We start from the raw sequence: 20,802 nt of genomic DNA, 5'->3' as shown, positions 1-20,802 counted from the left end.
CTTTTACTGCAGCTCGCGCGCCGCGGTGTGCTCCTCGGTTGAGTCCGTGTTCGGTGCTTTGTCTCCCGGTTTGTCCTTGCGCTGTTTCTCCTTGGCTGCGTCGCGTTATATTTTGTTTGCGCTTTCTCCGAAGATGAAGCCATGAGTTCAGAGGAGGGCAGATCTGTGCCACAGAGACGCGTTTTGAGCTAAAATAAGCTGACGTAAAAGTGTTTGTTTTTCTGAGAATATCAAGTTGTGCGCGCTCCGGTTCTCCAGGACAGACACACCGGTGCTCACAAAGTCTCTTCGCCTCTTCTTCACAGACGAGCATCCTCCGGCCACCGCTCCACTCTCTCCGCTTCTTTACGCGCCGTCCCCGCTCCCGCAGCCTCCCGCACCGCCGCTAACTTTTCTCCTCTTTTTGGATCCTCCGCTCCGGTCTCCGACGGGTCCAGATTCTGCAGCGTGATCCGCCGACTTATCCAGGAGCCGAACCACAGCCCAGCCCTGGATTCAATACTCCTGATCAATGGACAGAGCCTCCTCAGCGGCCAGCAGCGCTACAGACACGCCGTAAACAGTGAGTCCACACATACACACACACACACACACACACACACACACACACACACACACACACTCTTTCTCTCTCTCTCTCTCTCTCACACACACACACACACACACACACTAACAGTCTCAAAGTGCTGAAAACTCATCTGCACTCCAGATTTAAACTGCCTCTAAATTATAATTACGTGAAAATAAATTTTGAATAACAAAAAAATAAAATAAACACCGGATCCAATGGCATTGATCTCACTTAAAACCCAAATTTTACATTTATTTTTACTGTTTCTTTAGTCAGTAAAACTTACGTGACATTCTAATTATTATTATCATTAATATTATTAGTATTATTACTGATTTTGTTGCAAATTATTAGTGTAATTATAAAAAATAATATGTAACGTCCATCCACTTTATTATTACTATAATAGATTATTATTTTCAAATTTAGGATTATTTTCAGCAAATTTTCCATTCTAACAATAATGCATTTATTTTTCTTTGTTGATTATTTTAATTATTACAAATTGTGTCATGTTTGAGCCATGCATGATCAATTTTCAGCGTCTTGGCACTAAAGTAAAATGTATCTCTTTTACTATTTTACAAAATATTAGTTTAGTTTTCAAAATATGCACAAAATGTAGATACGACATTAAAATCAAATATAAGCAATATGTGAATATTGTGAATTTAGTATTTAAGATGATTATTTTTGGCTCCTTTAAATTAAAATAAATTAAAATGAAGAAGTTATTTCGGAGGCTGCGCAGGAAGTGCTTTGATTCATTGCAGAATAATTTAAAGCAAATGTTTGTAACTGCAAGTTATACATGTGTGCATGTGTGTGTGCGTGTGTGTGTGTTTGTTTGTAAATCTCAGAAAACGTCTTATAGCGCGTCACAACATAACTTTGTGACTTTTTAACTTTTTAAAAAATAATTAATGAGCCGCCTCAGTGAGAAATGTCACTGACGTTACTGTTTAACACGTGCATAGTTTAAATGACAACACCAGTTTTTGTTCAGTTTATTTTAACACCGCCTCAAACTGCACATCCACCGGTAAACGGGACAGACGATGAATAAATCATCATACCGAGGGGACACAGAGGTGTCGAAAACGCACCGAGTGTTTTCGGCTGCTACAAGGGCCTCTTAACCTCTGCAGCACAGGGGACAGGAAACACTCCGCCACGCAGCAGACACACACTCAGAGAGGCCGAAACGAGTCCGAAATCTGAAGAGATCACTAAACTCGGGTCTGCTCGGGGACTGCGGAGAAGTTTTCGGCCTCTGCGTAATCACCAGAAACTGAAGCCAAATGCGTTCAAATGAGAACCAGTCCTCCTGCAGACCGTCATGTCAGAAGCAATACTCTGCCGTGCACCAAAAACGTACAAATCCAACCCACATCCTCCTGCGCTTTGTTTCTTTTTACAATTAATTATAAATGTAAAATGTTGAATGCAAAGTTGCAGAAAAGTTTTATTTCTTTCCCTCTTTTCGTCTTCTTTGACCTTTTAAAGAAAAAAAAGCCACCAAACAGCGTTCACGTTTACTGACTTTTTCCTCGTCAAATTAAACGCGTGTGAAACGCCACACAAATGCCCAAATTTGCACCTAAGCGGGTGAAGTGTGAATGCAGAACGTCTACAATGTGGATTAATATTTTAGAGTATTGTTTTCAGTCATTTTAAGAGTATTTTATAATTAAATTACGCCTAATAATTGATTAACACATAATTGGCAGCGCCGTGACGCGCTATCAGCCAAATGTGCGCCACTGTGCCATTTCCTCTTTCCCAGCAGCCGTCCATCAAACCAGAAAAATAAACATTAGAAAAAAAATCCTCTTTTTTTTTTTTAGCTAACCGCGAGGAGAAACGGATTCGTCTCAGCTGCGGTGATGGGAGACTTTCTGCAGGTTTTCTGGCCTCCCTGTCTGGTTAAAGTTTGCTCACATGTTCAAATAGTTGACGGGCCGCGCAGACTCTGTCAGGAGGGGGGGGGGGGGGGGGGGGGGGGTGTTAATGTGTAAAGTATCAAAAAATAGTGGGAAACTCATATTTTCTTTGGCTCTGAGCTGCAGAGGCATCACAGTTTTCACTCATAGATGCGCGAATTATTTATGGTCTGTAATTTCATGCATATAAGGAAGACACCCCCCCCTTTTTTTGGCGTTTTTTAGCTTCACTTTGCAACATTTGGGGAGGGACAAATATAAAACAGCAATTTGGTCCTCCCCCAGGAAATTTAGAGCATTTTGGTGATTTTGATATGCATCAATTTATGGTGGAAATGTCTTAATTTTTTTCTAAATAAGATACCTAATTTTCTTATTAGGGGAGCAAATGTGAAATATGGGAGTTTGAGGACATTTTGACATCAAACACTTCATTTTCTGCTTTTCTGGTGGTGGTGGGGGGGGGGGGGGGCATGTTTGTATGATGAACATGTCTTTAATTTTGTCAAAATAAAAGTGAAGTGGGGGAGTTTGAGGTCCTCCTCGAGGAAATTTTAAGTGTCAAACACTTATTTTCCTTTATTATGGTAGATTTTTCTGCATCAGTTCATAGTAGAAACGTCTTAAATTAGGCGAAAATTAAAGACCTCTGCTACTCAAATATGACATGGGGGGAGTTTGGGGTCCTCCCCAAGTAAATTATGAGCCTCAGACACTAAATTGTCTGCATTTTGGTGGATTTTTCTGCATCGATTTATGATGAAAATGACTTTAATTTCTTTGTTTCTCCCATGTTTTTATTTCTTGGAAAAACACACATTTGTGTAGATTTTTTCCCTCGATATTCGTCCTTCCCTGAAATCTGCATGTTTAGCTTTTTCAGTATTTTCTTGTAATTCTGGAGTCATTTATTTCTCATTTATTGTAACTTCTTGAAGGTCTTTGTGGTCTGATAATTAAAATCATGTTTATTGCCAAGTAGGTTTTCACAGTTTGGTGCTTACAAAAAAACATATTAAGAGAGAATAAAAATGACGCGAAGAACAGTCAAAAGCATAATTATAGTCATGAATAACAAAGTTTGATAATTAATTTGCAGTAAAAAAAAAGCCCAATGATGTGACTTTAAATCGTCCATTTCCGCGTTTCTCCGTGCTTCCTGCCTGTCTGTGTGAACTCGGCTGTCTGTTCACACGTAATATGGGTGTGTCCGCGCTATTAAACTGCAGATTAGATAGTGGAGAAACTCTGCGGGCACTAATGATGCTCGCCTCTCTCCGGCTGTGGGCATCACTCACAGATCTGTGTAACGTCTCCTGCTCGGCCCGCCGCAGATTTCATACATTTTGATGCTAAATTCAGAAAGTGAGAAAACTCTTGCGTGTGGACGCTGTGTGTTTCCCACTCTGGTGAGGCTGCGGTGGACTGGTTTGGCATCAGTGTGTGTTGCTGTAAAGTTTTTTCTTGCTCCGCCTGTTTAAATATCTGACAATATAAGAGGAACACCTTATGATGTGAGTCAGGAGAAGTTGCATCACGTCTCTCTGGGCTGCGGCGTGTGGCGTTATTTTGCACTCCTCACACTCTTCGTCGTCCTGGCTGTGAGTCAGTGTGTGGTCCCTGGAAGTGTTCAAGCAGAGAGTCTGTGTAGCGTGCTGGCTTTGGTTTGTGTGGGTGTGTGTGTGTGTGTGTGTGTGTGTGTGTGTGTGTGTGTGTGTGTGTGTGTGTGTGTGAGAGTGTGAGAAAGCCCGAGGACCCTCTCCACAGCTCCAAATAAGTTGTGTGTTTTCTCTAAAAGGTCTGCCCCCCCTCACACCAGCTCTCCCCACATCACAGCAGCACATCTGACGGCCATAAATTCCACAATAATGTAACATTCAATCATTTCTCATAAACAGCCACATGAAAACCTTTTTTTTTTTTGGTTTTGTTTTCAGACTTAGAAAACAAACAAATTCTGATATTTTTTTCATCTGCTTCCTCTTGTTTTTTTCACATCCGTCCCTCCCTGTGCATACATGCAGTTTGACAGCAGGGCTTTTAGTATCCTCCTCCTCCTCGCTGCCTTCTTTTTTATCTGTGCTGCAGAGCCAAGCATTAACCAATAGCTTGATAACGCTGCTATAAAAGTGGATCTCGCACGGGAAGAACGGCTGTATCTGGAGATTTTCCTAAGCAGGTGACGCCTCTGCCGTTCTCCCCTGCTATCAGTGCTAATAATGCCCTCATAGGTCACTCTGTGTGTGTGTGTGTGTGTGTGTGTGTGTGTGGTTTGCATGTTAAAGGTGTCGTCATTAGCAGACACTAACAGTAAAAGAGATAGCGGAGCGAGCCGAGGCGGTGTGGCCCTCGAGCTCTGCGGTGTGAGAGGTTAGTCGTATTTCTCAGTGACACTTTGAGATCCATTAGTTTCATACGTTGACAGATTGAACGTGTTACCCTGCTGCTCGCATGATTGCGTTCACTTTTCACCCACAATTATCCCCGTTTTATACTTTTAAATCAGAGTGTTTGAGTCTCTGCTCTCTGTTTCTTGTGCACTTATCTCAATGGGAGGACAGTGAAGTGTGTGTGTGTGTGTGTGTGTGTGTGTGTGTGTGTGTGTGTCTGGTTTCTCTTTTCTTGCATCGACTCAGGGAGCAGTTTTTATTCGACCTGTTGTTCTCGTTAAGAGAAACATTTTCAACCCAAACCCTTTGTTTCTGTGTTTTTGTGTCTAACGTGCTCAGATGGTCCATTTCTCAAGTCAGGAAATCGTCGTTCTGACTTTTGGTTCGTCGTGATGCAGAAACAACATGCAAAGAAGTTGTGTTGGATTTTGTTGCTCTCCACAATCATCACAATACTGGAATTTCTATCTTTGATGCAATAGCTTAAAATATCTTTTTTTGACAGCATAGTGAAAAATTGACTTTGGGTGCATAAAATTTAGATTTGCATTAAAAGAGAAATGTAACAATAACATGAGTGAAACTGAGAATGCACAAACTTCCTGCAGTTACTGCATTCACTTGTTGTTGCTCTCTACTGTTATGCATCAAATATTATATAAAATATCCATAAAATATGCCACCTAGTCATCAGTTTACTTAATGATAACCCTTTGAAACCTGAGCAAACTGGATTCAGTTATTTCAAACGCATGGGAAGAAGGCGATGAGCATCTTAAAAAGAAATTACCAAAACAAAACAAGTTTGCAAGAAATTAGTAAAAGTTACAAAAAATTACTTTAAAATAAGCAACAATAATAGAAAAATTGAACAAGAAAATTGCCCTAAGAAAGTGCTAAAAAAAGAAAAGAAAAAGAAAAAAAATAATTTAAATGTATTTCTGTCTGTAACATTATTTTAAACATATTTATTATTATAAAAATAGTTTCTGGACATTTTTCCTCAGTTTTTGATAATATGTAATTGTGATTTTGTTCCAGACTTTTTGCTGCACAAGAACCTCTAAACCTGCTAAAATATTGCTGTAACTGACTTCTTATCTGCGTCAGTGTGGTTACAACCTAATACCATATTAACAATATGCAATATGAGAACTAATGAAAAGTTTATTAACCGTCAACGAGACGTTTTCTTTCGTCTGTCATGTTTTTGTGTATATGACCTCAAAGTTTGAAAGTCGTGTACTAAAATTTTCTGACTTTTTGAGTTGCTGTTGCGACCTGAGGGAGCGTTCATGTGTGTTTTCAGTTTTTCCAACACCACACGAATGCATCGTGAGTTTTGACGTTGGTCCAGTATTGACGGATTAAGCGGAATATTAGTTTCACGTTCCTCTTGTGGGATAATAAAGTTTACTCTGACTTTGACTATGAGAGCGCTGCAGCCGCGAAACTTGGCACGTTCACGCCGTTCGTTTACATCCACCACAAGTGTTTGTTTTTGCCGCTGACAGGCTCAGACTGTTGTTGCCAGTTTTTCATTCATTCTTTGTCTCTAGTCGTTTGTTCTCTTAAGGGTCCCAGCTGTCATTGGGCAAGAGGCGGGGCACACCCTGGACAGATTGGAGACTACTGCAGATTATTGCAGGTTATTGCAAGTGTCTGATAATATTACGGAAATGATCCCCACAGAGAAATGAAGTGTTTTTTTCTTCACCTTTCGCTGGTCTCGCTCGAGGAGAAGTTTTGTTCTGAAATCTCACTGACTCTTTCACATTTTCAGCTAATTCATCAACGTTAAATAATTTAAGATTGACTTTACACATGTGGCTGTGATTGACATTTTACAGAACGCAGTGCAAGCTGCAAAAATTAAATTAGAACAATCAGTGAAGTGTGCAAACAACCATAAATCATTGTTTTCCGTTTCTCAACTTATATTTAATCCTCTTCTTATTATCTCGCAGCTATCTCAGTTAAAACTGTGTGTACGCTGCTCTGATGACACTTTCCTCCTTTAGAGATGCCAGTTTATGTTTGGGAAAAGGCGCACGTTATGTTTTTGTGTGTTTTATGCGTCTGATCTCAGATTCTGGGGGCCCGATCTCTGCTGGAAACTCAGTTAAAAACAGCAGCTTTTCACGCCACGAGCCCAAATCACAACCGATTTTGTTGTTTTTGGTCTTGGAAACTTTGAGATGATGTGAAAAAATGTAATCGCACGAATGCAAGACTTTGTTACATACAGTCACAGAGAGGATTAAGCGAATGATAGAAATGTAAATGTTTTGTCTCTCTGAAGGGACATAATGTTGTCAGACACTTAGAAAATCAATCAGTGGCAGAAATAAGCTCTTTAGTGGACGAAAATCAATGGTGTGAACCTGAGTGATTTCGTTGCTGCTTGTTTTGCGGCGCTCTCGCTCATTACAGGACCAGTTTTTAAATAAATCTGTCTCCATTGGACGCAAAAACATGGGGCCCGAGCTGAAAAACGCTGAAGTTTCCCTTTAAATCTTTACATTTTTGCACGTCTTGCTTCATCAGAGGCTGAACATAAAAAAACAGCTGAATGCGTTTTTTTGTCCAAACTTTAATTTCAGTGTTGCAGAAATAAAAGCACGAGACAGAGTGATGGAGGTAAAAATAAACTTTAAAAAAAGATTAAACGACAGAAAGATTTTTCTTTAAAAAAGCAGCTTTCATGGGCCGTCGCTGCAGCTCCCACGTTGAACCCGTCATTACACCGTACGTCTCTCAGATGGACGGGACTACCAATCAGTGTTTGTCAGCCGTCTGATTTGTAGAGTTTAGACTGGCTTTGAATTACACGTTAGCCTCAGTTTGTGTGTGTTTACGTCTTTGAGCTGGACATATTGTTTATAGGTGTGTTTGTTGTCGTGTCCCACTCTTCTATTTCTTTGGGTGTGTCTGCATTTTTTGCTGTGCAATCTTGTCTTTGGCCCTCGGTGTGTATTTGTTATGTCTAGAACGTGTAATAATGTGGAATTTGATAGCGGCTTATCGTGGAAAACACGAGGTTTCCCTGTATCAAACACAATGCGAGACAAACAGAGCAGAGAGGGCTTTTATTTCTTTATATCGGAAAGTCTCAGAGCAGAAATACTTTACCCAGTGAGCAAATTGGTTTGATTTCTATCAAAAAAATGGAGAGGAGGCAACATCAGCTTAGCAAGAGATGGCTCAGAAATGTGCAAAAAAATGTGAAAAAGTTACAAGAAAAAAGTGAAAAATGTAAAAAAAAAAAAAAAAAAAAAAAAAAACAGCAAAAAAAAGAGAAGAAAAAGTTGCTAAATAATGAAAAAAGTACAAAACAGCAAAAAAAGAACAAAAAAAACAAACAAGAAAAATGACTTAAAGGGCTGAAAATATATGTATTTACTTCATATATTTATTATATTTTTCTGTAACATAATTTTAAATATAAATTATGCTAATTTAAAGTATAGTTTTAAGGACTTTTTCCCTATTTTATTTAGATAATTTTCTAAGGTTCAAAAGGGTTAAATAGCTTGTGAAAGGTGTCTAAACACAGCAAAAGAAATCTGATGTTGATTCAATTTATAAAGGGTTAAAGATCGGATTGCATCATTCTTAAAAAGAAAACGAGTGACGAAGATTCGGCAGCGTTTTTTCTCTCATTGCAGTTTCTCTGAGACGTTTGACAGTTGACCAGAGAGGCAGTAAATTGGGAAATGTGTCACGACCTCGTCTTATCAAAAAGACATTACATTTGTTCCCCGTCTCCATAGCAGATTGGTCTTATCGCGCCTTTATTAACTGCTCCGACTATCACACGCCTTATCGAACAATGCAGCACAGATGGATTTAGGATGCAGACGATAACACTCACAGTGTTTGATATCAGTCCTCATTTAATGTGCTGAACATCGTCACACCGTTAAAGACGATGTTTAGAACAAAAGGTTATTGCTCAACACGCCCGTAATAATTGCATAAAATAGATTAGCAGTTATTGGTCTGTGACTGTGGGCACGTCCACACCCAAATTACTATATACACGTCTCTCAGCTTTAATGTAGAGATACTCAACTTAAGGCCTGCGGGCCAAATTTGGCCCCCGATTGGGTGCCATGTGGCCCCCCGGTCATTTTTTAGTTAACAATAAAAATAAAGTGATTCACACTGGGAATTGTTCTGTACTTTTAGTAAACGTAAGGTGTCAGAGAGCATAAAACAGCATCAGTATAGAGCTTGTTATCAAAAAAAGTGCCAGTGGAGGAGGTACGAGCTAAACCTCTATGAAATGTCTTAAATTTCTAGAAATATTTTAAAAACCAAGAAACGACTGAAAATCCAAGAAATGTACTAAAATCCAAGAAATTACCTAAAATTCTAGAAACGTCCTAAAATCTTAGAAATGTCCCACAGTCCTAGAAATGTCTAAAAATCTTAGAAAAGTCCTGAAATCCAAAAAATGTCCTAAAATCTTAGAAACATCTTAAAATCTGAAAAAAATTCCTAAAATTCCTGGAACATCCAAAAATCCCAGAAATGTCCTAAAATCCTTGAGATGTCCTAAAATCCGAGAAATGTCTTAAATTTCTAGAAATGTTTTAAAATCCAAGAAACGACTGAAAATCCAAGAAATCTGAAAAGCCTAGAGACATCCTAGAATCATAGAAATGTCCCAAAATCATAGAAATGTACTAAAATCCAAGAAATTGCCTAAAATGCTAGAAACGTCCTAAAATCTTAGAAATGTTTCAAAATCCTTGAGATTTCCTAAAATCTAAGAAATGTTCTAAAATTCAAGTAATATCCTTAAAATCCTAGAAATGTCCTAAATCTTAAAAACATCCTAAAATCCTAGAAATGTCCAAAACACACCTCAGAAACTGAGCCAAGCTTGTTGAGTTTTCCGGGTTTTAATTGTTTACAGTGAAAACAAAGAGAACGAAACGATGAGATGAAGTAAAAAGCAGAGATGTGAGAGGTGTTCAGGTTTTAGTCACTCCCACATATTTCTGTGCAAATCTGCATTTTGGTTCTCTGATTAATAACTGCATACTTCCGTTATTCATAACTATATATGACACAACACTTAAGTGCTGAAATACGACACCAGTTACAGGTTTGATTTGAGTTCAGCGACCTTTAAACTAACAGAAGCTCTTTGACCGTAAACTGAATGACACAGTTAGGGACCGTGTGTCAGTGATGGGAGCGGCGAATTAGTACACGAGCACTCGTTCTGCAGGAAATGTACCAGCGACTGATTGAAAATAACAATATTAGAAGAGCTGCAGCTAATGATTATATCCATTTTTGCTTTCAGTTATTTTCTTGATTAATCGTTTGATGTTTTTGTACCAAAAGCTGTGAATTTAGTTTCACAGACGCAGAAAATCTTAATATTTAAGAAGTTTGAACTAACAAGTGTTTGATCAAAAAATGACAAATGATTATTCATGTAAAACAGTTAAATTGACTCTAAGAAATTAGGTCACGTTTAAGCTAAAGTGGTGAAAATATTGCAAATATAGTGTTCACTCAAAGTGATCTTTTTCGGGAGCTAAAATACGTTTTGCTGCTGCTGTTAGTCCACAGCTGTGCATAGTTCAGCTTCTGTGTTGGTAGATTTGGTTTTTTTGAAAGGTGTCATCAAAGCAACAAAGTACAAAAAATAAACACAGCAGATTCATTAGATGGGTTATGATGGAATATATTTTTAAAAATTTAAAAATAAAAACAGATAAAAGTTTGCAGATTTTTTAACCTTTTGGTGCACGCTTTGATGTAACTGTAGGGCATTTTTTATTTGTTTATAGCAGCATCTTCTTCTGGGTGCCAACAGGAGAAGTTATAGCAATGAGCAACTTAACAAAAAAAAAAAGACAAAAAATAGTAAAAAGATACAAGAAAATAACATGAAATGAGCTAATGAAAAAAATTAAAAAGAGAAAAAGAAAATGACCCAAAAAACAATTTTAAAAACATATAAGTATTCTGTAACATCATTTAAAATACATAATTATAATAATAAAAAAAACTATAGTCCTTTGGGCATTTTCCCCTATTTAAAAAAATTCTATTAAATTTCTCTTTTTTTGCTTTAATTTCTTGCTCATTGACTTTTTTTTTTTAAGTTTTCAGAACAGATTTGCTCACTTTTTACACGTTTAAATTGTTAAAGGGGTCTGAATGCAGCCCAACAAAAACTGTTGTTCATCCAGGTTTCAGACACTTAACAACATGTGACCACAGGCGACCCGGCGATGATTCGACTCGGTGATACTCGCTGTTGTTGAGGAGAGACGTGTTATCTGAGCGAGGGGAACACGGTGTTTTTTATCTCCGGGGTCAAATGAAATGTAATAGAAGCAGGATGTTTTCGGAGATTAGGTGATGTTGGGAAACTGTCGGAGTTTAGATGGTGAGATGTCGGCGAGGACAGGTCGTGATAGGGATCGTCAGCAGCGGAGGAGCTGCAGCGGGTTCAGACCTGTCTGTGATAAACAGATTCTCTGGAGGATTATTTTAACCCTTTAGGGTCCGCTTTAATATTACACACACTCGTATCGCTCAAAATCAAGCTTTAGAAAATATTACACATTCATATTATTTTCTGCTTAAATCTTTAACCTGCATTAGTCCTAGCCATAAATATCAAATAGGTATTAATTTTAACAATTTTAACCCTTTAAATGCCAGGTTTTTGTTATGACGTCAGTATGTTTTAATATAAAAAAAAGAAATATTTTCAACATGCAATATAGTTTTTTTTAATGATCACAGCCTTTGATATGTCAATTATTAGCAGCAACATTAATTTTTATAAATATTTTGTGCAGTGTCAAATATCACCCTGCACGCAAAATATTATACGCTAATATGATTTTCTACTTTCTTTGAGTTTATTTTTTAAACCAGCGTCAGTCCTAATCATATTTTTTTTTAATTCAGTATTTTTTTTACAATTAAGAGGAATGATTTTCAGTATACTGCATGCTAAATTACTATCATCACAGTCTGGGATATGTCAGTGATCAGCAGCTGCATTGACTGTGACAGGTCACCTAGTGGAAATAACATGTATTTTCTCCATATGCCAAATATGGTCAAAATGACCTCATCAGGTGGAAAATAGTCAAAATAACAAATTCCAAGTTAAAAGCCCAGAATGACACCCAGAAATAATACAAGTCATGTTTTTCTGCTTTGATGGCTGTGGGATCAAAAATGTCAGTTTGAATGGGTTTCAATGGAGCATTTTTTGACCTTAACAGTATAAATGCAACAATTTTATGTATCTTAGATGTATTTTAGGAGCTGAGCTGCAAATTCCAACATTAAACAAAAATACAGTCTTACCAAAATGTTTTCCATATGCATGAACACAGACAAAATGAGTCTCTGAGGGTTAAATAAGAAGATGAGCTCCAGTCTGTCGCTTCCTCCTGCAGGTAGAGTCGCACTTATCTTCTCACTGAGGAGCAGCTGTGGACGTAAACTGCAGCTGACAGCAGTGAATTCCTCCGTGTCTTCTCCGTCTTTATTGGAGCTACAACATTGTCAGCGGTTAGATTTATTTGCAAAGCCCCTCTTTTTTCTCAGGGAGCCCTCACACTGTGAATCACAGCCACTGTGCTCACATTCAAACCCTTCGCTTTGCACTCAGCGTAACTCTCTCAACTCGTTTTCTTTTTTAAAAAAATCTTATTAAACTCTGCCACTGGCATTTTTTAGGGGCCTCTTTGCCTCCCACACTTTTTAATCACGCCAAAGCTAATGTTTTTAATTTATTATACATTTTGAAATTTCGCCCGGGCTCTTAATACTTGTCAGATTGAGAGTTTTTTTCTGTTTGTGGTGGATGTTTTTTTTCAGCTGTTGTGAAGGTAGAGAGGAGCGAGGCGGAGAGACACCACCACACAAAATCTTTTGTTCAGAGTTACGACAGCTGCAGCAGTAAAAAAAAAAAAAAAAAGCTGCAGAAATATTAAAAAGCGAGGGAGGAGGGGGTGCATTTTCTAATCAAGCGCTGTGGAAAATGCCACACTCAAACAATAACCATGGATTCTCCCTCATTTGTTCTGCAGGATTGCTGGCCAATGTCACTCAGAACAGAGACCCTCTGTGTTTTTCCACTCCCAAATCTGCCTCGCTAACTTCATTTCCATACTTCTCTCCCTCTCTTCGCCGTTTTTTTTCCACGGACACTTTCTCATCTCCTCTCCTCTTGGAGGGTCACACATGCTGGCAGATATTGTCCAGGGGCTCGTATGTAAATAAAAGCGGGTCCATTTGGCGTGAGCGAGCTGGCTGCTCCCTCACACGTTGGCGCGTGTCCCCCGTCTGGCCTGGCAGCGTTTCTAATGGCATTACCCCGTATTAGACGTTTGGCCGTCGCTCCCTTATCAGGGGACGCCGGCCCACGAGGCTCTCATGAATGTGTGTGTGTACGTGATGTATATGTACTCATACATATTAAACGCAAACACACGAGTGAGCCGGCGCTGCGTTTACAGTCCCAACAAACACTGAGGAGGGACTCTGTCTGTCGTCTTCTTCTCTTTCTGTTTGTCTCCGCTTCAATTCTTTAATTAAGTCAAACAAACTTGCCATTTTTTTGCCACTTAAAGGGATAGTTTGGATTTTTTTGAACAAAATGTTTATTCAAAGTTGACTAATACATTGTTATTTTCTCAGAAAAAAGAACAGATGAGAAAAAAATAACAGTCACAGTTCGGCAAACCAACAAACAAGTTGCTTGCATCCAATGGAGCTGCTCGCGATTGGTCGGATGGGTGTTTTGGCGGGAACTCTCCCACCGTGGATATCTTTGCACAGACTCTGGCTCCGATAGATGTCACCAGCGCAAGATTGCAGCGGCTTTATCCGAAATATTTTAGCTTCACTTAAACATAGTGTGGGTAAGTCGGGGAGCGTAATTTTTTTTGCAATAAACAGGAGTTTTCTCAAAACTGACATGTTTCCATTAGGTTTATTTTGTATTCGCAGTTTCAGTTTGAGGGTTATGGAAACTCGCCTCATGATGAGTCAGTAGAGGATCAACACTCGGTGCTCAGCGCTGAGCTCCCGCTCGTTTGTAAAGTTTTTCTTACATTAGAAAACTCCAACTATAAAATTAAAGGATGTTTGCAGCCTTGAGCAGCAACTATAAACTCAGAAAAAAAAAAAGTTATTGTGCCGACTGCCGGCAAAGTCTGACCTTCATTTGTGGTTCCCAGAAGTACACTGCATAAAAATTTTTTAAAAATTCTCAGTCGACTGAGGGTTTCTGACTGATGGTTCGAGCCTCCAACTGTTCTTATGTGGGATTTGTTTTTTGGCGAGAATTTAAGCACACGTCCCCCTACACGTTTGACATTGATCCATTTTCTGCTTCATCAGCTGTTTGCCTTCTTCAGATACAGTATTCACTAAACAACAAGGCATTTTTGTGTTATTTTATATACAATACTGATAAGAATACAGGTGTGAACAATTCTGCTCCTGTTTTTTATATATACTTTTATTTTTTATTATTTTTTCCAAACAGGCATATAATAAGGGAGGTTTGATTATACTCTTTCTGGGCTTTTTTTTTTTTTTGCCCTGCTTATGATGACTTTAGAAATGTACTTTTTACTAAAATGTCGTTGTTTATGCCGACGTTTTTGGTTGGATGTTCAGGAAAAACTTGAGTTAGGCTTGAGGAAGGGAACATTTATTTTGTTGCAAATTTTCTCGCTCTAGCTCAGGAATAAAGGCAGAATATTTAATTTTTAATCCCTAATAAACAACCACAAAAGACAGATAAAAGCTACAACATCAGGTGATCAGGTGTAACAGTCTCATTTCTCCTAATATTTATCTCCCTTCTCTTTTTGTAGTCTAAGAGAAAAAGTCATTTTTTCCATCTAATGAATGAAATTAACTATGTTGATAAGAAGGACAGTAGTTTGGGGAGGTGCTCTGCAGCCAGCGTTTTGTAATTGTTTTTTTTTTGTTGATAGCCGCCATAAAGATCTTAAGAAGGTACGCGTCCTTCTTACTGAGCTCTTTCGGAACAATTCCAGGGTACAAAAAGGTGAAGGACAAAACAATTTTCACGTCCAGAATCCACCAGAAGGTCTGATCTGCCAAACCGATCCACACGCCCTCCAGCAATTCTGCTCTTTCCCTCAAATTTAAGAAAAAACAAAGGAACATGTTGGTGAATGCAGGCCGATGTTGGTTTTGGTCCAAAGAATATCACCCAACTTAATAACTGAACGCTATTCGCCAGTTTCTACCCCTCAAAAAATCAGTTTCCCTTCCCTTTTTTTCCAGACTCGTTCTCTCTGGCTGGAGCTCCTCTGGGGATCTGGAGGAGGATGGAGCGAGGAGGGGAGAGTCCCATCACCCAGGACAGTCCTGAGCGGAGGGGAGGCAGCCCGGACCTCAGTGGCCTCCCGCCGCCGGGGAAGAAGGGTCGTCTGGAGCTCAACGGGAGCCCCACTGGACCGCGGATACGCCACAACGGAGCCCCACAGAGACCCCTGGGAGGTAAGCACCGTCAGCTGCTAGCTGTCGACTGAGCCTGCATGAAAACCGTATACAGACTTTGACTTTCGCATTGAGTCCCTTTTTAACGATGGTCAATATGAAATCTGAAAGAAATTCGTTCATCAGTTGTGATGCTGAAATATTTGCAGGCGGTCACAATTTTATTAGAGGTGTTCAGTGTAACGTAACTTTGGTTTAACGGCTCCAGACTAAAAATGAGCTCCACCAACAATCCTTCATATTCACAGGACAATGGTGGACAATAAAAATAGGAATTTGCATTTTCTTTCACAGATTTTCTGTAAACTTTGTCAAAATGTAAGGTAATTTTAAATGAGAACTTTCAAGTTAACCCTTTAAAACCTAAATCGACATCAGTTTTGTTGTGCTGCCATCAGACACCTCCCAAAAGCTATAAAACCCTTTAAAACCCAAGAATTTTTTTCTAAAACATGGGAAAAAAAGACAATAACCTACTTGATAAGAAATGTCCTACATATTGCAAAAATGGTAAAAGGTGAAAAGAACATTACCCCAAAATTTAATTTTAAATATTAGTTTAAAGTTTACTATATTTATACATTTTTGCACTTTTAATTTTTTTTAAATGAAAATATTTTATATTTTAACCGTTTTTCATCTTATTTTCTGGTAATTTTTTTGTAAATTTTTCACAATGTTTTTGCTCATTTTTGGGCCATGTCTTGTAAACTTGCTCATTGCCTTCCTCATGTTTTTTTTTAAAGAAATCAAACCAATTTTCTCTGGTTACAAATGGTTAATCAACACTTCTCTTAAAATGTGGTTAGTAACTAAAACAGAAATCTTAGAAATAAGTAAATAATAATGATCCAAATCGCACACATGATCAGACTCCTGCTGAAATAGAGTGAGCTGGATGACGACATCTCACAGCAGCTGTTGGCGTTTCAGGTGTCAGAGGTTTTTGCAGACAGCTCGTGGCTCTGCAGCGAGCCACATCCCGACCACGAGCGGAGTTTGGCTCGGAGCGCCGTGCTGTCGTGTGGCAGCGCTGCCGGGAGAACCCGAGCTGTTTCTGCTGTTAATCTATAAGTCTGGAGGGAACTGTATAACACAGGCTTACCAAATAAAGGAGATTGCTCCATATAAACAAGATTTATACAACTCACTCTGGTTTATCGATCCTGCATTCATTGTGAAAGTTGCTTTTTGTTTATGTGCGTGTGTGTGTGTGTGTGTGTGTGTGTGTGTGTGTGTGTGTGTGTACATCCATTGGGGTTTCTGTTGCCATATGTTTGCAGAAATATCTCAGCTGATCTCTTTACATTTTTCTCTCACGTTTCATAAATTCAGAGAGAAATCATCTCTACGTTTGTTTGGCAGTATCACGAATATATGATGAATCTTTTTTTGTGGCGATATGCCGACTTTCAGCGAGTTGCTATTGGACCTTCCTCTGGTTGACGTATTACGTCACATAGACATGTTAGCAAATGGCGACAACATGGATAAATTTTCAGCGCTTAACATTTCCTACTTATTTTGGTTCCTTTGTCTTGTTTTGTTTCCTTTTTCTTCTTCTTTTTTTCTGCCAATTTATGTTTTTCGATTTCCCGGTCAAAGCCCGGCGTGGGGACTTTGGAGCATATTCAGAACGCCGAAGCCAGTTCAGGTCCAGCTGAGGCGTATATCGACCCCCAGCGTCATTATCTGAGTGTGTCCAACTTCGAGAAATTCAGCTCAGTTCTGACTAACATGTTTATGTGTATTTTAAAAGTCCAGTTTTAGTCAGACTAACACAGGAATGAGACGTTTTCTAACATCATGTAAACACCTTGATTGTCGTGTTAAATGTCACGCCTCTTTTGCTTCCACTATGCCGGCATGCTGTCAGAAATCACGCACTGGAGCGGGACAATGCCGCTGCTGTTCGATTCTTTGTAAATGCGCCATCGTCGCATTTTCAGTTAAATACGACTCACAGTGCTCTTACCCGTCTGCTGAGACTACAGACTCATTTTGCAGATATCCGAATATATATGATTTATTTCTACGTATGAATGAGGCCTGAAGTCAAACTGAGAATGTCTAACTTCATGTGTTTTGTTTTTCCTGCTTAAAATTTCATTAAAATTATCCAATCTGTGCCACATGAGAGGAAAACACCAGAACTGGGGAAATCACAGTGGAGTAAAAGTGAAAGTTGACAAAATTTGACAAAAATCAAGTTAAGTACAGATATTCCCCCCAAAAATACTTAAGAACTTCAACAAAGTAATGTTACTTGTTACATAACATCACTGGCACTGGACCACTTACATCCTACTTCCCTTTATACAAACCTGTAGAGCTTTAATGAAAGATGATTTGTCCAAAATAACCCAATAATAATAATGATAATGATAATAATATAACTTTATTTATGTAGCACCTTTAAAAACAATAGTTTACAAAGTGCTTTGACAGACAAAGCAAAGGCATGAAAAGCATAGACATCAACTAACAGTCAAATCAAGAGGCAAAAACAAAACGTGTTAACAGAAGGTCAACACGATTAAAGCAAATAAAAGTGATAAAGCAAATCTAAAACGGCAGTTAAAGTCCAGAATTAATTAATTTTTTAGAAAATTAGAGAATAAAAGCAATAAAAGATAATAAAAATAATATAAGAAGACGACCTAAATTTCAGTGTCTTACACCTGGAAACCTTGTAAATTGATCCTTGAATATTTCTGCAGAACTTTGGGCCGTTTTGCTCGAATCAGAGTTACGTTTTTGTGGGTTTGAACGTTTCGGCTGCACAGTGTGAGTTTCTGTAAAGATGGACCCGTCTGTGGTTTTGGAAAGCGTTAAAGAGGTTAACAAATCAACGTGGAGCTCGGCGTCGACCGCAGAGAGGAGAAGAGGCGACGTGTTGAAGTGAGAGAACGGCTGAAAGTTTAAATGTAAAGACGGTGTGAGAAAAAGTGGCGAGGCGTCGAGGGGAGGGACGCAGAGAGGAAGGAGGAAGGGGTTTCCTGCGCTCAGCGGATGGTTGGTCTGTAATAATGACGGGTTGTCTTTGAAGACAGGAAACTCGACGTGTCTCCTCCAAACCACACCGCTGCCACGAGGAGGGGGCCACACACACACACACAGATTTACACACACACACCATATGTCCACATTCAAACTGTGACACCCAACAAACGCTGCCAAAACACACACCCACTTACACTCCACACACACACATTTCTTATTTTAATATGGCCGTTCACTCATCCCCGTACATATTAGAGGGATTAGAGGTTTGAGGCGACGTCACATCATCCAAACCAGATCACAGAGTCCGCGGCGAATCACAGGACACTGGATATAAGAGAAGACAGACCGAGGAGGAGACAGACCGAGGAGGAGACAGACCGAGGAGGAGAGCGAGATACAGAGGGAGAGAGGGAGAGAGGGAGAGGAGCCGGTCGGAGGGAGCTGCTCCGTGTTGACAGTTATATTTCCCTGTTGGGGGAAATTCACTTACTTGAATTGGCACAGAGCTCCAGTGTGTAATTCACTCCATGAGAGCCTGGAGGACTGGGAGCCGAGTGATTAATGAGGAGGAAATAGAAATATAGGAATTGACTGATTAAAACAACGGGTGGGATGGATCTGTGTGAGGTGGAGAAGGAGGAGGAGGAGGGGGTTAATGCTGAATGCACCTCATGCAGGAGTGTGTGTGTGTGTGTGTTTGGTATTGTGTGGTATCCATGCGGTGAAACACACTTGCCGTGCCCCGTATTATTAGTGCTGGGACGCTGCCTAATGCGCTCTCTCCATCATTTCTTCAGAGAGCTTTAATTAATTGCCAGTTGACAGGTGGCCCAAAACCAAAAGCCTTTTAGGAAAAAGGGGTCAGATTGGAGAGGAAGGATTGATATTAGTGCGCGGAGCCAAGAGGACACGCTCGGATGCCGGGAATCTGACACCAGATAACTGAAAAGACTGAGCACGAACAAGTGCTCGTCACGATTTATTGGGGAGGAAATATTGGCAGAAATCAGAATCAGAATCAGCTTTATCGGCGAACACAAAGAAGGAATTTGACTTCAGTTAGCTTTGCTCTCAATGTACAGCAAATTAAACATTAAATGTAAAAGGAAAATAAAAAAGAACATAAGTGTAATATGATACAAGTGTTTTCTTTTGTGTCACCTGCAAGAAGTTCAAAATGCACACATTCATAAAAACATCAGACTTTTACTGATATTTTAACTGTTTGTAAGGGTTTTTTAAAATTAATTTATTTTATTATGTCTCTTTTTTCCTTTACAATGTCTTTGTCTTCGTTTTCAGTACTTTTTCGAAGGCCTATTATAATGTGATGTATAGAGCCCGACCAATATTGGATTTTTGAGACCGATTTTATAGTGGAAAAATTCACAGATTACCGATATGGAGACCGATATAGTGAATTTTTGAGCTGGAATGAAAACAGGTAATTTCTATGTGGATTGTGATTTTACACTGACATGATTCTGCAAAAGTACTCAGAAGTCTGTTTTCTTAAACAAACAACTTTTATTTAACAATTTACTTATTTAACATTACACACAAACGAAAATAAAGAGTAAATAAAAATAAATAAAAATCAGTGCTGTGTGTGCTTCAGCTTCAGTCTTCACTGACCTTTCAAATAAAGAATATAAAAATAAAATTCACATCAGTACGGTTTGGTTTTTGCTGACCATTTAATTAAAGAATAAATTCAATAAAATAAATAATTAAATAAACATCAGTGCTGTTCAGTATCAGCCACCCGAGCATCGTTTTCTGCATCATATGGTCTGTAAAAAAAGTTTTCTTATTGGCGCATATCGGAAAAAATATACGCCGATGTTGATATGCTCCGATTGTGAGTTTCTCAATAATAAAAGCTGTAAAGGGAGCTTAAGTGTGCGGACCTTCTTCTTTTGTGTCATCTGAAAATTTAAATAGTTGAGCCGTTTAAATCTACACAGGGAGCGTCTTCTCTGCCACCGAGGCGAAAATGTTGCTGTGTTTCTACAGTAGCCCAGAATGGACAAACCAGACACTGTCTCTAGATAAGGACATTCACATTTTTATGTCAACCACAGCAGTTACAAGCCCCTCCGCGATAAGCAACACTCAGCAACTACTTTCTTTCACAGGAATTTATTGCATTTATGAATATTTAATATGTATCTTTTGCTAGGTTTTATCATCCATTTGTGGCTTTAGTATGCTGCTTTTTTTTGTTCGTTTTTTTTAACGAAATTAAAATTTTTGAATTTTATTAATTCATTCTTTTTTTTTTTAATTTAATAATTTTTTAAATGTATTTAATTTGATTTTTTAATTTAATATGTTGTTGCTATGTTATTTGCAT

The 20,802-nt window shown here is 38.8% G+C and overlaps 1 protein-coding gene across 1 annotated transcript in view; it reads left to right on the top strand.

Moving 5' to 3' along the window:
- Window positions 1–229: 229 nt before the first annotated feature.
- Window positions 230–20,802, top strand: part of satb2 (SATB homeobox 2) — a 56,411-nt gene continuing 35,838 nt past the window's right edge. Inside the window, exons 1-2 of the mRNA XM_042494059.1 lie at window positions 230–562; window positions 15,225–15,440. Coding sequence (XP_042349993.1) covers window positions 15,269–15,440 — 172 coding nt within the window. The 5' untranslated portion in view covers window positions 230–562; window positions 15,225–15,268. The remainder of the gene's footprint in view (window positions 563–15,224; window positions 15,441–20,802) is intronic.

This window comes from Plectropomus leopardus, chromosome 10 (assembly GCF_008729295.1).
Source record: "Plectropomus leopardus isolate mb chromosome 10, YSFRI_Pleo_2.0, whole genome shotgun sequence".
NCBI classification, from domain to species: Eukaryota; Metazoa; Chordata; class Actinopteri; order Perciformes; family Serranidae; genus Plectropomus; species Plectropomus leopardus.
The sequence above is the reverse complement of the archived record's forward strand: the minus strand, read 5'-3'. Positions and strand labels throughout refer to the sequence as shown.